At 34.6% G+C, this 15,693-nt stretch overlaps 1 protein-coding gene across 1 annotated transcript in view; it reads right to left on the bottom strand.

Moving 5' to 3' along the window:
• The window catches only part of LOC137616760 (alpha-N-acetylglucosaminidase-like), a 511,993-nt gene that overhangs the window by 56,460 nt on the left and 439,840 nt on the right, over positions 1 to 15,693 (bottom strand). Inside the window, exons 15-16 of the mRNA XM_068346760.1 lie at positions 12,310 to 12,882; positions 6,022 to 6,089 (exon numbers count right to left, since the gene is read on the bottom strand). Coding sequence (XP_068202861.1) covers positions 6,022 to 6,089; positions 12,310 to 12,882 — 641 coding nt within the window. The remainder of the gene's footprint in view (positions 1 to 6,021; positions 6,090 to 12,309; positions 12,883 to 15,693) is intronic.

A 15,693-nucleotide genomic window follows, 5' to 3' on the forward strand; every position in this document is an offset into this window, starting at 1 on the left:
ATAAATAAAATTCCTATAAACATCCAATACTATTCTTCTCATCTGTAGATAACGAGGAAAATATGATAACTGACAAATTTTATCTGAATATCGAAAACATTCATATTTTTCATATATTGATAGGAACGCTAATTATAAATATAATCATAGTAAAGCTAATGAGCATTAAGAAGATATGATGACCTAAGTGTACATCCATGTAAGAGGTGTTCAATAAAAAGCAACAAAATTATGCAATTTTGCTGCACTGTTATAAAATCCATATTCTCATCTCACCCCCCCCCCCCCCCTCCTTTATAAATTCTGGAATGCCAGGCATCTTTCCGGACCTTTCGTTCTCCTTTTAGAATTCGAAAGTTGTTGTTGTTGTTGTTGTTGTTTATTAACTATTACTTATTGATTATTATTTATCATTTATCATTTATTATTGCTTATTTACTATTCATTATTTATTAATTACTAATTATTATTTATTAGTTATTATTAATCAATTATTATTCATTTATATTATTTATTAATTATTATTAATTATTATTATTGATTATTTATTTATTTATTATTGATTATTATTTATAAATTATTAACTATTCATTATCAATTATAAATTATTTATCAATAATTAATAATCAATAATTATTTATTATTTATCAATTACTAATTAATTATTATTATTATTATTATTATTATTATTATTATTATTATTATTAGTTGCTAAGTTACAATCCTAGTTGGAAAAGCAGGATGCTATAAAACCAGGGGCTCCAACACGGAAAATACCCGAGTGAGGGAAGTAGACAAGGAAAATAAATATTCTAAGAACAGTAACAACATTATAATAAATAGTTCATATATCTATTTTCTTCTGATGTTCTGCAAACCTAACTAGTTTTTACCACGAAAGGTCAGACCAGGGATACGACTTCAAGGTCTGGTCAAATTGACTTCGGTTATTACCGATTTTGTTCATCAGAAGGGTCATATACTGTATACTAACCCATCAAAGATCTAAACTGTAGAGTAAGTAATCAAAATCAAAGGTTTTAATGATTGGTATCACACATTTATTATGATTTATTTACTTAACTTGTAGTTTGTTTATTTCCTTATATCCTTTCGTCACTGGGATATATTTCCCTGTTGGAGCTCTTGGGCTTATATTATCCTGCTTTTCCAACTATGGTTGTAGCTTAGCAAGTAATAATAATAATAATAATCATAATCATAATAATAATAATAATAATAATTTTAATCATAATCATAATAATAATAATAATAATAATAACAACATTAATAATAATAATGATGATGATGATGATAATGAAAATACATTTTTAGCGCCCAGATCTATGACGTCTGGTGCTCTAAATAATGTGTTCATAAACTAGGGTTTCTTTTAGCCTTCACTAACAAAATGAGTTTTGATCATAAAAAGCAACTTGAAAGAACATTGGTTGCTGTTACCTGTTCACACCAAAAGTAAAACGAAATCGGCCTTCAAATGTTTAAAGGCCACTCATGAATGGCAGAGGGAAGGGACAGTGACATTGCCCCAGCAAGCAGGACAATGCCCTAAAGACTGACCATATATACATATGATCAGCGCTCAAGCCTACTCTCCATCCAAGCTAAAACCTAGGAAGGCCAGGCAATGGCTGCTGATGACACAGCAGATAGCCCTATAGGATCCCCCAACCTCCCCACCCACCAATTATCCTTAGCTTACAAGATGGTGAAAATGCAGCCACCAAAGAACCTAACGAGTTTGAACGGGCGTTCACAAGTCACAGACGTTACCCCATGGGCCACCACAACCTTAGCCTTAATGAAAGGTTGCGATAGATAAAACGTAGGTGTGAAAGTTTCGGATGTGGATAAACTATGGCAAAAGAAATACCTCACTGATGATCCTGTCTGATAAAAAAAAAAAAATTCACAATCCATGATTCACTATTAATGTTAATACATTTAATGATTGAACATTTAACAATCGTTAGATTGAATTCATAAGATTTAGGCTGAAAAGCCAAGGAATAATAACTTTTTGTTCTTCAGCGCGCTGAGGAAGAAATAACAAGCTACAATATACTGTATACACATATTGGAAGTGTACCAACCGTGTGTCACACGATCGTACATAAATTATTTTGTATATATTATGCTTGTATCTGCGCTCTTCCCTCGCACTAAAAAGAACCTGAATAATCATGTCTCCGGTTTTCCTCTGTAACATTGTCTGTCTTGTGAACATGAAAAAGCCTGTTGCCTCGAGGTTTTGTAATAAAGGAGAGTGTTCTATAATAAAGTACTCAGTTGATTGCTTCCTGCCTTTGAGTCCTAACCTTTCTCTCGGCCCGTCACAGAAGCGTCCAAGCCCAATCTCCATCCAAGATAGGTCCATGGAAGGCCAGGCAATGGCTGCTGATGACTCAGCATAACTATACCTATCCCCCATAACAACTATTTCTGGTTCACAAGTACGGTGAGGCTTTGTTCACTAATTTAAACTTTCCTACAGTCACATAGACTGAAACTTTGTTCGCAAGAAAGACTTTAATTTCAAAGATGATAACCATATTGTTACAAAAGACTGGATTTTTACTTTTGCTACTCTGTCATTAAAGTAAGGATTTCCTTCTAACAGAAACTAGAGGGGCACCCAGTAGAGCGAAGACCTCCACCGCGGAAGCTTACTTTTCTACATTTTGTACGACCTTGACCTTGATCTTTGACCTTAATATGTGTTAATTGGCGTGGATTTTCATACACTCGAATAGGAACCAAGTTTGAAGTCTCTGTGACAATGATGTCCAAATTTATGGCTGATTACGTGAATTGGACATTTTGCTTAACCGTGTCCTGGACCTTTCACCTGGACCTTCCAAAATTTTGCTTGACCTTTGTCCTTGACCTTCCAAATTTAACCATTTCCAGCTTTTTACATAACAGTTAATCCCTGCCAATTTTCCTACTCTATGATTAAAATTGTGGCTAAGAAGCAGTTCACAAACAAAGACGCAAATTGAGGGTAAACATAACCTAATTCTAATTTCGTTGGCGGAGGTAATAATGATGACTTAGATCACCGTTGAATGATATTCCCTTTGTTAATTTTTTCAGAAGTATTATTTTGATATAATAGCCTATATCTCTTTCTCCATTAGCACCATTATTTTTGGTATTTGTGTCTAACTATTGCTTCACTAAGCTGCCGCATTTACTGCTGGTACATCGTAATATACATGTAGTATGATAAAGTTCATGAAAGGCTATTATTTCGTTTTGAAGGACCTCGTACTATCAAATTCTCGTTTATTTTCCCCTTTACTCAAAGGTGTTCATTTGGCTTACTGATACACACACACACACACACACACACACACATATATATATATGTGTGTGTGTATGTGTGTATGTATGTATGTGTATATATATGTATGTATATATAAATATATATGTATATATATATATATATATATATATATATATATATATATATATATATATATGTATATATATATTAATATATATTTATATATATCATACACTTCATATCTGGATTCTCTCTACCTCTGGATCAGAAACCCAAGGATAAATCAACTTCTGGTCTGCTTATATGAATAAAAAGTATATGAAACTCGTCAAAAACGTCAAAATTATCATATATACATATGTATGTGTCCATGGGAGCGACCGGGCGCGAGGGTCCTGCGTCAGGTTAATGGACTTTTCATTTCGATTCACAAGAATGTGGGATCACAATGGAAAATTGTGTATGAAGATCCACATCTAATGGAATATATATTTCTATTAATTCCTATATTTGACTTCCTAAATGGATTATTTGGGGGTTAGCGTATGTGCTCTAAAAATTTTAAATTTCTATTATCTCATTATTATTACTTGCTAAGCTACAATCCTAGTAGGAAAAGCAGGATGCTATAAGCCCAGGAGCTCCAACAGGGAAAATATCCCAGTGAGGAAAGGAAACAAGGAAAAATAAAATTTTTATGAAGAGTATCAACATTAAAATTATATCTCCTATATAAGCTATAAAAACTTCAAAAAAGCAGCAGGAAGAGAAATAAGATAGAATAGTGTGCTCGAGTGTACTCTCAAGCATGAGAACTCCAACCCAAGACATTGGAATGCCATGGTACAGAGGCTATGGCACTACCCAAGACTAGAGAACAGTGGTTTGATTTTGGGGTGTCCTAATCCCTTTACTTTCCCTGAAAGACAAATTTTTGATTTAACTAAAAGTTCTCTGCTTGCACCATGAGGTGGAAACTGCTTACGAACACAAGTTTCTATTTTTGAAAGAGCTATACAGAAAACAACATCGTGTTTCTATCATAGAAATTTATAAATCATTCAGGATTACTATTTTTTAACATTACTGGTTTTTTAGCTTATATATTTTATACTATTATTATCATTATTATTATTATCATAAGCTAAGCTATAACCCTAGTTGGAAAAGCAAGGTGCTATAAGACCAAGGGCTTCACCAGAGAAAAATAGCACAGTGAGGAAAGGAAATAAACATACAACAAGATAAGTAATAAACAATCAAAATAAAATATTTTAAGACTAGTAACAAAATTAAAATAGATCTTCCATATGCTGTATAAACTATAAAAACTTAAAAAAACAAGAGGAAGAGAAATAAGATAGAATAGTGTGCCCGAGTGTACCCTCAAGCAAGAGAACTCTAATCCAAGACTTTAATCCCCCCCAAAAAAAAAAATATTAATAATTTCTCAAGAAAATTCTCCAAAAATAATAAAAGCTTTTAATTAGGGAATTCGACCTTTTAACAAATTAAAAAACATTAGTCGAGATATGTCTTTTTTAAGGAAGGCAGAGGCACGGGACAGTGACACTGCCCCAGATACTGACTATATATACATATGATCAGCGCCCAAGCCTCCTTTGCAATAAACCTAGGACCAAGGAGGGCCAGGCAATGGCAGCTGATGATCAGCAGGTAGACCTATAAGCTCTCCAAAACACAACCCATCTTCAGCCCACAATGATGGTGAGGTTGCAGCGAGCAAAGAACTAATGAGTTTGAGCGGGACTCGAACCCCAGTTTTGCGTTCAACAGTTAGGGACGTTACCACATGGGCCACCACAACCCATATTTCAAATGCGAAGAAATGGCGTTCATGAGCGCTTCGTGTTCTACCATTGTAAATAGACCACATGAGGATGATTATATATGCATATTTTGAAGAAGCATGTCTTAAATGAGTCTATAAATCAAGTATAAGACCGCAAAATGTTTTCAATGTCTCCAATTTGTTAGAATACTTTATTCAAATATAAGATGATAACACTTGAGAAGACAATAATACTTTTAGCAACCATGGACCAAAGTTATAAAGAATACCTTGAATTTACACAACTTATTTTCACTGACGGAATTAGTGATCTAAATAAACACATTGTAAAATTACCTGCGTTTGAACAGTGAATATATGAAACAAATAAAATATGTTTGACACAAGACACACGCACACACACAAACAAAGAACAGGAACATGACGTGTCTTCATAATTGAATACTCGGCGTTTGCAATATTGAAGTCTGTTAATATTTACTGCTTTAGGTAGTTTAAAGGTTTAATGGCCGCTCATTAATGGCAGAGCAAGGGACAGTATCATTGTCCTAGAGACTGACCATATAAACGTATGATCAGCCCCAAGCCCCCTCTCCAGACAAGCCAAGAGAAGGGAGGACCAGGCAATGGTTGCTGATGACTCAGCAGGTAGACCTATAGGCTCCCCTAAACATCCCCCCCCCCCTAAAAATTCCTTAGCTCATAAGGATGGTAAGGTTGCACACACTAAAGGAACTAACTAGTTTGAGAGGGACTCGAACTCCAGTCTGGCGACCACCAGGCACATAGGTTACCAACAGGGTAATATCTTTCCATAAATGATTAACATTTATTCACCAAAGAATAAGGTACATGAAATAAAAATATCAGTTTGGAAAAACATTTGGGAAATACTCACTCAACTCCAAATTTGTCTCCATCATGATAGTAGCCAATCATTCTTAGCGCCTCTTGACCACCGAGAATCTGAAAAACGGAAGTCAAATACTTTGAATAAATGAGCGTAATAATATTTTTTTTGGTGTGTGTGACTTATTTTTTTATCATCTATTCATTACTGTTTAAGTTTCCCTAAGTCAGTCTATCGTGATGTTTTCTGTAAAATATTTGATAAGTCGTTTAAAAAATTCTTTCTTCACAAAATATTCAGATTACGAAAAACTTATTCACTGAGATTAACAAAACAGATAATATTCTATAGAAAATTCTAAGTTCTTTATTATTTCAAGCAAAGAAATAAGCTCTTCACGTGTTCGACAGATGTGCTAAATTAATATGGTATGCACGAGGGTAAGTTTTAGAATTTTAATAATATTTCCGTAATAAAACATATGATGTCCCAATAATTATAAGAGAGTTGTGTTATCATTGGAGTAAGTTTTCTCTTGTAATTGTCTCTATTAATATATTACTTATATTTCCCTCTACAATAACAAAACTTGACTTTAATAATCAGCCAAAGAGCAACAATATAATTTTCCTTTTTATCATATCATACGGTTTTTCTTGAGCTTCTACAATATTATTCATAGATACAATTTATCATTCTACGATAATGTCAAAGTTTTGAAAACCCTTTCTTCTGTGCGTGTTTTGTTCTTTTCCATCTTAGGACCCTTAAATTATGTAGTGTTAAAAATTTGCATTAAAAAACTATAAATATATGACAACATTTATTCCTTGGTTTTTACCGTTTTAAAAACGGCTATATTGACGTAAAGGAGTGATGTTACGGTCACCAACCATTAAAATATAATAACAAAGTAGGGTAAATTACGGTCGCATGTATTTTACTGAAATATGGAGGAGAACAGTAGATTTTTACGGATAATTTCCGATTAAAATTCGGTTTTTTAACAGTGTAGCCTTCTCCAAGTAAGAAACTTGAATGTTTCTTCAATATTATAAAAGTAATTTCTTCTAATTTCTGTGTATGCATATATGTAATCACCTATTTGTACAAACACCTTCCCATCAAAACGGGTGGTCCCAGGACCTATTACCTCCGCCAACGAAGTTAGAAGGAAGTTATGTTTTAGCCCCTGTTTGTGTATGTTTGTGTCTGTGTGAGAGTTTGTTTGTGAACACATTCCTGGCCACATTTTTAATCTTTGAGTAATGAAACATGCAGGGATTAACTGGTATGTAAAGAGATGGAATATTTAAAGTTTGTAGGGTCAAGGTCAAAGATCAAGGTCATGGTCAAGAAAAATTTCCAATTCACGTAATCAGCCATAAGTTTGGACATCGCTGTCAATAACTCTTCATACTTGGTTCATATTTAAGTGTATGAAAATCCACTTCAATTAATAAATGTTAAAGTCGAAGGCCACGTTCGAGTTCAAGGTCAAGCATAAGGTCAAATTCTGGTCATCAACCATACGGTCACAATTTTAATCATAAAGTAATAAACCTGCAGGAATTTTAAACTGTTATGCAAAGAGCTGGAAATGATTAACTGATTCGAGGAAAGGCACGCTGGCTTCGTGAAATAAGCTGCCGTGGCGGAGGTCTGCACTTAGTGTTTTTCTAGTTTTCTAAGCAATTGAGGCTGAAGACCTTATGCGCGATCCCATCTATATAAATAGGGGGCTTATGATACTATAGCGTCTGTTTATTCTTGGTGGTCACACTTCTATGTACTACTGATAAACATACCAACGTTTCTGATCATCATCTGGTATTTGTTTATAAGAGCACGCTCTCCATTTACTCCAAAATTATGCATTCCTGCAGCTCTCCTCTTTTTGTACAGTAATTAGAAGGTTCTTTGAATGCTGGGAAAACAAAATAATAGCAAGATATGTTGCGCCAGGGGGGGAGGGGAGGGGTTGGTTGAGGAGGTACTACCGACCTGAAATTTAATTTTATATACTAAATTAAAACTCGAATAATTACTCAAAAGTGTCACTATTTGTGAATTGTATATTTTATATTTGGTAAATATTTGATAATAAAACTTATTAAATTTTTTTTGTAAAGAAACTATTTTAAGAATGACTAGTTTTCCCAGACGACGTTTTGCTACACTACCGCCATCTATTGACCATTGCCTGAGGATGCCTGCCAATTTCCCGCCAATGAATACAGACATGCACTGCAAAAATAGTCATTCTCATAAAGAGTTTATAAGATTTGTTGTCAAGAATTTACCAAATAAAATATACAATTGACAAATAGTGACACTTTTGAGTAATTGATCCATTTTTAATTTAGTATATATCTTGAATATATACCAAATGTCCGGTGACGTCACAAACTTCTTTGATTGACTATGTTGACAATGCCAGGTCGTTTAGTACCTCCTCAACGCCCCCCGCCCCTTGCGCAATACATCTTGCTATTTTTTCTTTCCCAGCATTCAAAGAACCTCCTAATAACTGTACAAAAAGAACAGAGCTGCAGGAATGCATAATTTTGGAGTAAATGGAGAGCGTGCTCTTTTAAACAATTACCCATCTTCTTAACATGATGATAATGGAATCATAGAAAATGTTGAAAAACCTTTTACCAAATATTACATGAAACCCCACAAAGGCATTATATTTTTCTAGTATTAAATTCACCTCTTTGGTTAAAAAAGGATATGGATCCTCAAATACATTTTCGACATTTGAACTCAATCGGCGTCAATGACCTTAGATGTCAAGATGCCAGATAACTCCTAATCAATCAATCAATCAATCGACATTTGTCAAGTGTTAATAAAAATTAGTTTGTATTTTGCTATTTGGTTGCAGACTTTGATTTATGAAATGAAGCTAACTAAAATTTATGGTAAGGTCATCCTATACAAAGATTCTTTAATGAACAATATTTCACTTGATTTTGGATGGCCAACATATCTGGTGTAACTATTATTCCATATTTATATTAATTTTTTTTTCCTTTCTGTTCAACTTTGAAAAAAAACTCAGTTGATACAAGAAGTTTGAACTTATTTATATAAATCACTTTCACAAAATTGAAGCAAGACTTTCTGTAATACAACATTCCAACAGAAAATAAAAGACGAATGATCTACAAATAGTATCAGTTCAAACATATGAATCTTAGAGTAACTTTCCTGTTTTATACCCGAACTATAGGGGCACTCAGTAGAGTGTAGACCTCCGCCGCGCCAGCTTATTTCTCGCCCTTTTGCTCGACCCTGACTTTGACCTTAACATGTACCAATTGGCGTGGATTTCCACACTCAAATATGAACGAAGTTTGAAGTCTCTGTGACAAGAATGTACAAACGTATGGATGATTACGCTAATTGGACATTTTGCTTGACCGTGACCTTGACCTTACAAAATTTAATAATTTCCAGCTTTTTACATAACAGTTAATCCCTGCAAGTTTCATTACAATTAAAATTGTGGCCAGGAAGCTGTCCACAGCTAAAAACACACACACACACACAAACAAACAGTACACAAACACATACATGGGGTAAAATATAACCTCCTTCCAACTTCGTTGGCGAACGTAAATATAACATTAGCTTTAGACTGCAGACAGTGACGATTCGTTTGTTATGGCCAACTGCTTGAAATATGACATCATCTCTATTCCCTCGACAGACCATTAGAAAGTCAATGGTTCCTATCGGTGCCATTATTTCGTCGTCTTCTCATTTTCCCTCTTTCGCTACGTTGATTATTTGAACTTAGAGAGGACTGTACATTTATCCTTAGAAAAAATAACCACATATATTCATGTATATATGAATAAATAAATATATATACATATATGTATATATAAAATTAAATAGATAGATGGATAGATAGACAGATAGATAGACATATAAGCTGTACCTCGTGTAATTTTAGTTAGAATTCAGCCAAGAGTATGGGAAAAGTTCTATATGAGGGAGATGATATATATATATATATATATATATATATATATATATATATATATATATATATATATATAAAATTATCTTCCTCATCATTAGCAGCCGTTACTACTACACTGCAGAACAAAAGCCTTAGACATGTTCTTCCATGGGGTTGTGGTGCCGGGTGATAGCGTCTTTGCCTGATGATTGCCAGACTGGAGTTCGAGTCCAATTCAAATTCGTTAGTTCCTTTGGTCACTGCAATCTCACCATCCTTGTGAGTTTAGGATGGGGTTTTGGGGGAGCCTATAGGTCTATCTGCTGAGTCATCAGCAGCCATTTCCTGGCTCTCCTTGGTCCTAGCTTTGATGAAGAGGGGGTTTGGGCGCTGATCATAAGTATATATGGTTAGTCCTGCTTGATAGGGCAATGTCAGGGCTAACTATACAGTAGGTTAGCCGTTGGGATTTCTGATGGCAATACGAACACCCAAACTGCATTAGTAAAAGAAATATTTGATTATCATTATTACTAATATAGAAACCCAAAATACCATATTAATTGGAAATACAGTATGCTACAAGTGCAGGAGCTTCAATAGAGAGATCAGCCAAGTTTAACAGGAAAGCATTTAAATGTTTAAAGGCCGCTCATGAATGGCAGAGGCAAGGGACAGTGACACTGTCCTAGCAAACAGGATAACGCCCAAGAGACTGACTATATATCATGTGATCAGTGCCCAAGCCTCCTTTCCATCCAAGCTAGGACCAGGGAGGGCCAGGTAATGATTGCTGATGACTCAGTAGGTAACCCTATAGGCTCCCCCAAACCCTCAATCCTTAGCTCACAAGGTTGGTGAGGTTGCAGACACTAAAGGAACTAATGAGTATGAGCGGGGCTCGAACCCTGTCTGGCAATCACCAGAAAGAGACGTTATCAATAAGGCCACAACAACCTTGAAGTTTCACCAATTTAAATTATAGGTTTTGGAAGATCATTCCATAATCTGATCACAGTTGGAATTAAACAACTAGAACACTGCATTGTATTAAACCTTATGATGGAGAAAACACGACTGTTTGAAAAACTGCCTACAAAGTACTGCATACAGGATGGTACAGTCTTACGAAGATGTGAATGCAATGGATGGTCATTATTATGACAAAATCTTTTGCAACTTGCCCGAGGAACCAACTGAACGATGGTGCGTGCCAGAGATTAACATCCAGAGCAGGGATAAAGAATTTTATTGACCGCGAGTTTTTACCCAACAAATTAAGATGTGTCATGCTGATTTCAGGCCATTTTACAAGATTGAACGGTTCGTCGAACGCAGTTTGACAGACAAGTGTTTGAAGTGATGTTCGAATTTGTGAACGGGGTATTTGGTTGTTGTCGAACGGTTCGAAGAAAGTCAGTTCTCGCCTGACTTTTGTAGGCGGAGCTTCATTGTCCATAAACCTTGTGCATTTGTGGCCGACTCCACCTCTTCGAACCGTTTGACTAGCAGGTTCGACAACCGGGTTCGACGAACCAATCGACCTTGTAAACCCCGCTTAAGACTAGACAGAAGAAGAATATTCAAACCAGGGTAGAACGAAATAATTAAAAACATTTCCTCACGACAGATAAATCACCAAAAAGAACTTGAAATGCCTTCATAAATCTACCATAGTTTTAAAACTAAAGAAGAAACAGTAAATTCTGTCTGAGCAAAGATTTGACGATGATTTTAGCCTTCTTGAAACGTTTTAAACGTTATAAATATTGTCTGAGCAAAGATTTAAGTCATTATAGCCTCCTAATATTTCAAAGGAGTTGCATATACTTAAAAGAGATCTTACCAATGAAAATATCTTATACTGAGAAGCCATTGTCCTTGACCTTCTTTAAAATCATAGTTTGAGTTTTGCTTTTCATTGTCTCTCAAGATAATTCTTGGTGACAATCCTGATGATCTTTATCATAAATATATCATAATCCTTTTTTCTCTATTTTATTAGTAATTAAGAAATGAGAGATGGAATACATTTAAATACGACAGAAACTTCAATACGTTAAAACGTTAATAATATAAATGTAATTTTGTGAGACTTATGTTATGAAATAACTCTAATCTTTTTGACCTTGTGATCTACCTGTATCACCTGGAGGAAGATCTATATTCTCCTATATTGCTATGAAGTAACCACTGTAAAAGAATGTACCTTTTCTTCGTTATATAGTAACGAGTTAATAGTTATCAAAAAATAGAATAATAATCTAAAACCTTTTAATAGTAATTTTCAGAAACCACACTGGAATGTTAATACATTCAGAAATGAGGCCAATTTCCTAGTCTTGTATTTTACACTTTACCTGAAGTATTTGTCGAGTCAAGTCCACTACGTCGTGCATGAAAGTTGCCTCAGTCTGCAGAGTGGATAAATGCCGTGACACAGACTCATCATCAGCATTTATTTTCATTTCGGACTCGGCCTCCATTATTCTGTCGTTTGTTTCACCTAAAAATTCCAACCTCTGCAGATTCATCTCTCCAAGAGAATGGTTCATCATGGAAGCCTTGTTTTCGACATTTAAATCTTCGTCCAGAAGAGTTCTAGCTGGATGAGTGAGTGCCTTCTCTTCCGATTTCTTCATCGGCGACCTTCTGCTTTTGTTTGAGTCATTGAGGAACGAACTCTCAGGATCTTCTGAGATTAGAGAATGGGACTTTTCTCTTTCTTCTCCAGGGTCCTGAAATTCTTGTGGCTCGCTTATTGCTTGACCCAGTGGTACGACATTCTTTGTCCCAAAATTACCATCTGATTTAACTCTAGCTCCTATTTCAGAACTTTCTTGGTTTCTTTGTATGCTCTCTTCGTCTGCAACATATATCGCTTCTATGAAAAGATCCCAAGCTTTCACTACATCATCTATCGAGTACCAAATCTGAAAAGAAAATTTTTTAGAAATTATATTTGTATGAGTGCAACTTATGGTCATATTTTTAGTAGAATGAAGAATAAAAATCTTACGGTTATAAAAACTTAAGAACAACATTCTATATATATACTATGTTTGAATGAGACCAATTTTAGATCATATTTTTAGCAATATATGAATAATAATATCTTAGGGTTATAAAAACTTGAGAACTATATTTTAGATCTAAGCTTGGGAAAATTGGAGATTGAAAGTCGGAATATTCCAAAGCCTTCGTTGAGAGAGAGAGAGAGAGGAGAGAGAGAGAGAGAGAGAGAGAGAGGAGAGAGAGAGAGAGAGAGAGAGAGAGTGTGTTAATTTCTAGTTTTTATATCATTCCAATGCTTTAGTTTGAGAGAGAGAGAGAGAGAGAGAGAGAGAGAGAGAGAGAGAGAGAGAGAGAGAGAGAGAGAGAGAGAGAGACAAATTTAATTAATAATAAATTAATTTAATATGCGTTTACAATTTACACGTTAGTCTTGCGAGTAATAAGAATTTTCACTATGCGTGTACGATGAGAAGCGAATCTATGTGAAATTTCAAAACTCTCGCTCTTTTTCACCTTACTTCCCGGAAAATTAAAAGAAACAGTTTTTATGCTCATTTTAATCATCCTTGCTTGGAAAAAAAACGTGAAAGATGAAAAAAAAATAAGGAAGCTTTCAACTCTTGTCGATGTGAACAGTTGGAATTTTCTTGACAGAAATTAAAGAATAAAATGTCCAGCTATCAAATTGAAAAGTGTATATTCATATGTCGATTCACTGTCGTCTCTGTCCGCTTTCCCTTTCTGACGAAAGCTAGATTAAGAAAATACGTTTGCGAATAGTTTTTAAATAAGACTTACTCCCCGCGTTATCAAATATGCGTGGTATAAGATTTTTACTGTTAAAACGGCAATAGATGCAAACCATGCTTTATTTCATAATACCAGGGATTTCAGTTAAATCTGTGTTGGTGCTGACATACTTTATACTTGATATCTTCCTCAAAAGTAATTAGATAGGCGAAAAAGATTTGCATTTTTTATACATTTATTGGCAAAGAAAGGACTTACTGTATGTCTTCAATCCCGAAAGAACAATGTGTTACCAAGAAAACAGATAGAGATAGAAGGATCGGGACGATCATCTTATGATTGCCATTCAATATACTATAGGTTTTTAACCTCAAAACAGCTTGGATATCAGCGTAAGCAGTCTGGGAGAAACAGAAAGTTACATGGATATAAAGCAATGCCACCAAATATTACATTTCCTCAAATGTAATCTCTTCAACTCTTAGAGCTATTCCTTTTTATGACTCTTTGATGTCATATTTGTACAATCATTCTCATATTGAAATTAAACCTTTCCACTCTTGCATCAAGCAGCTCCACTTGCCCGAGGATTGCATTTGCCTCTAACGGATTCCCTTTATTTACATCTACTAGACACACTGAAGCAAAAAATGGCCTAGAGGGATGGAACTTGGTTTGAAACGAATTCTACCATTGATGGCATATCTCCACAGATCACCGGACCCTCTCTCTCTCTCTCTCTCTCTCTCTCTCTCTCTCTCTCTCTCTATATATATATATATATATATATATATATATACACAGTATATAAATTATTTATGTATATATATAAACACACGTATATATATACGTATATATATAAATATATATATATATATATATATGTATATATATATATATATATATATATATATATATATATATATATATATATATATGTGTGTGTGTGTGTGTGAAGATGAAAATAGGAGATGATGAATGGAGAAGTACTGAATTAAAAGCTCAAGATAGAGACGACTGGCGCAATCTAACCGAGGCCCTTTGCGTCAATAGGCGTGGGAGGAGATGATGATGATATGATGATATATACAGAACAATTATAGCATTAACAGCAATCGAACCTCTTTCAAACAGCATTCAAACTATAACCTTTGCATAAGTAACGTGGCCGTTCTTTACATTTATTAAAGATATCTATTTCTATGCATTTACTGTATATGCTTCAAGTTAGCACATCAAAATTGTATTAACCAAAACCTTATTTCTTATTTTTTTCTTTCTAATAAATTAAATAATGCACAAAGGTGAAACCTTAAATATTTTCCAACGATAAAGAACATTAAAAGCGTTACAATGTTTCTTTCTAGCATTCTATAGTTGCCGCAAAGATTCTGGGCAAAATAAGACCCATCCCGATGGCATCATAGCCAATCACGCTGTCTCACACTATAGCAACGTCAAAATACATCCCCTTACAAATTTCAAACTAGACTAGCTTATAATCACTGTGAGGGGATGTGTTGTGCTGCTAACGCGGGAGACAAAAAGATTGGCTTTGACGTCATCAGGGGGTGGGGCTTATTACGCTTGGATTCTTTGTTGCGAGTATAGATAAGTAAAGATTTATTGTCATTACCCCCAAAGGAAGAGGTTCATTAACCATTTAAAGAGCTTGAAAGGGTGTACAATGCAAAATTAGGTTTATTTTGCTTTGGTGCATAGTGTATTAGAATTGTTAAAGCTTACCATTCCTTAGGGTAATGTCCAGGAAGCACCACTAACTACCACTGTTAGGTGAGGGAGTAACAACACATAAGTAAATAGCATGTTCCACATAAATGAATAAATAGATGGCAATTATCTCAGGACCAAAATCTTGATATACATTTATTTGTTTGAATCTAAGTCAAGTAAGATATAAGAATAAGGTAGAAGAGACAGGTACATAAACAAGCAGTAACATCCCTAAGTAAAAGTCA

Source organism: Palaemon carinicauda, chromosome 22 (assembly GCF_036898095.1).
Source record: "Palaemon carinicauda isolate YSFRI2023 chromosome 22, ASM3689809v2, whole genome shotgun sequence".
Classification (NCBI taxonomy): Eukaryota; Metazoa; Arthropoda; class Malacostraca; order Decapoda; family Palaemonidae; genus Palaemon; species Palaemon carinicauda.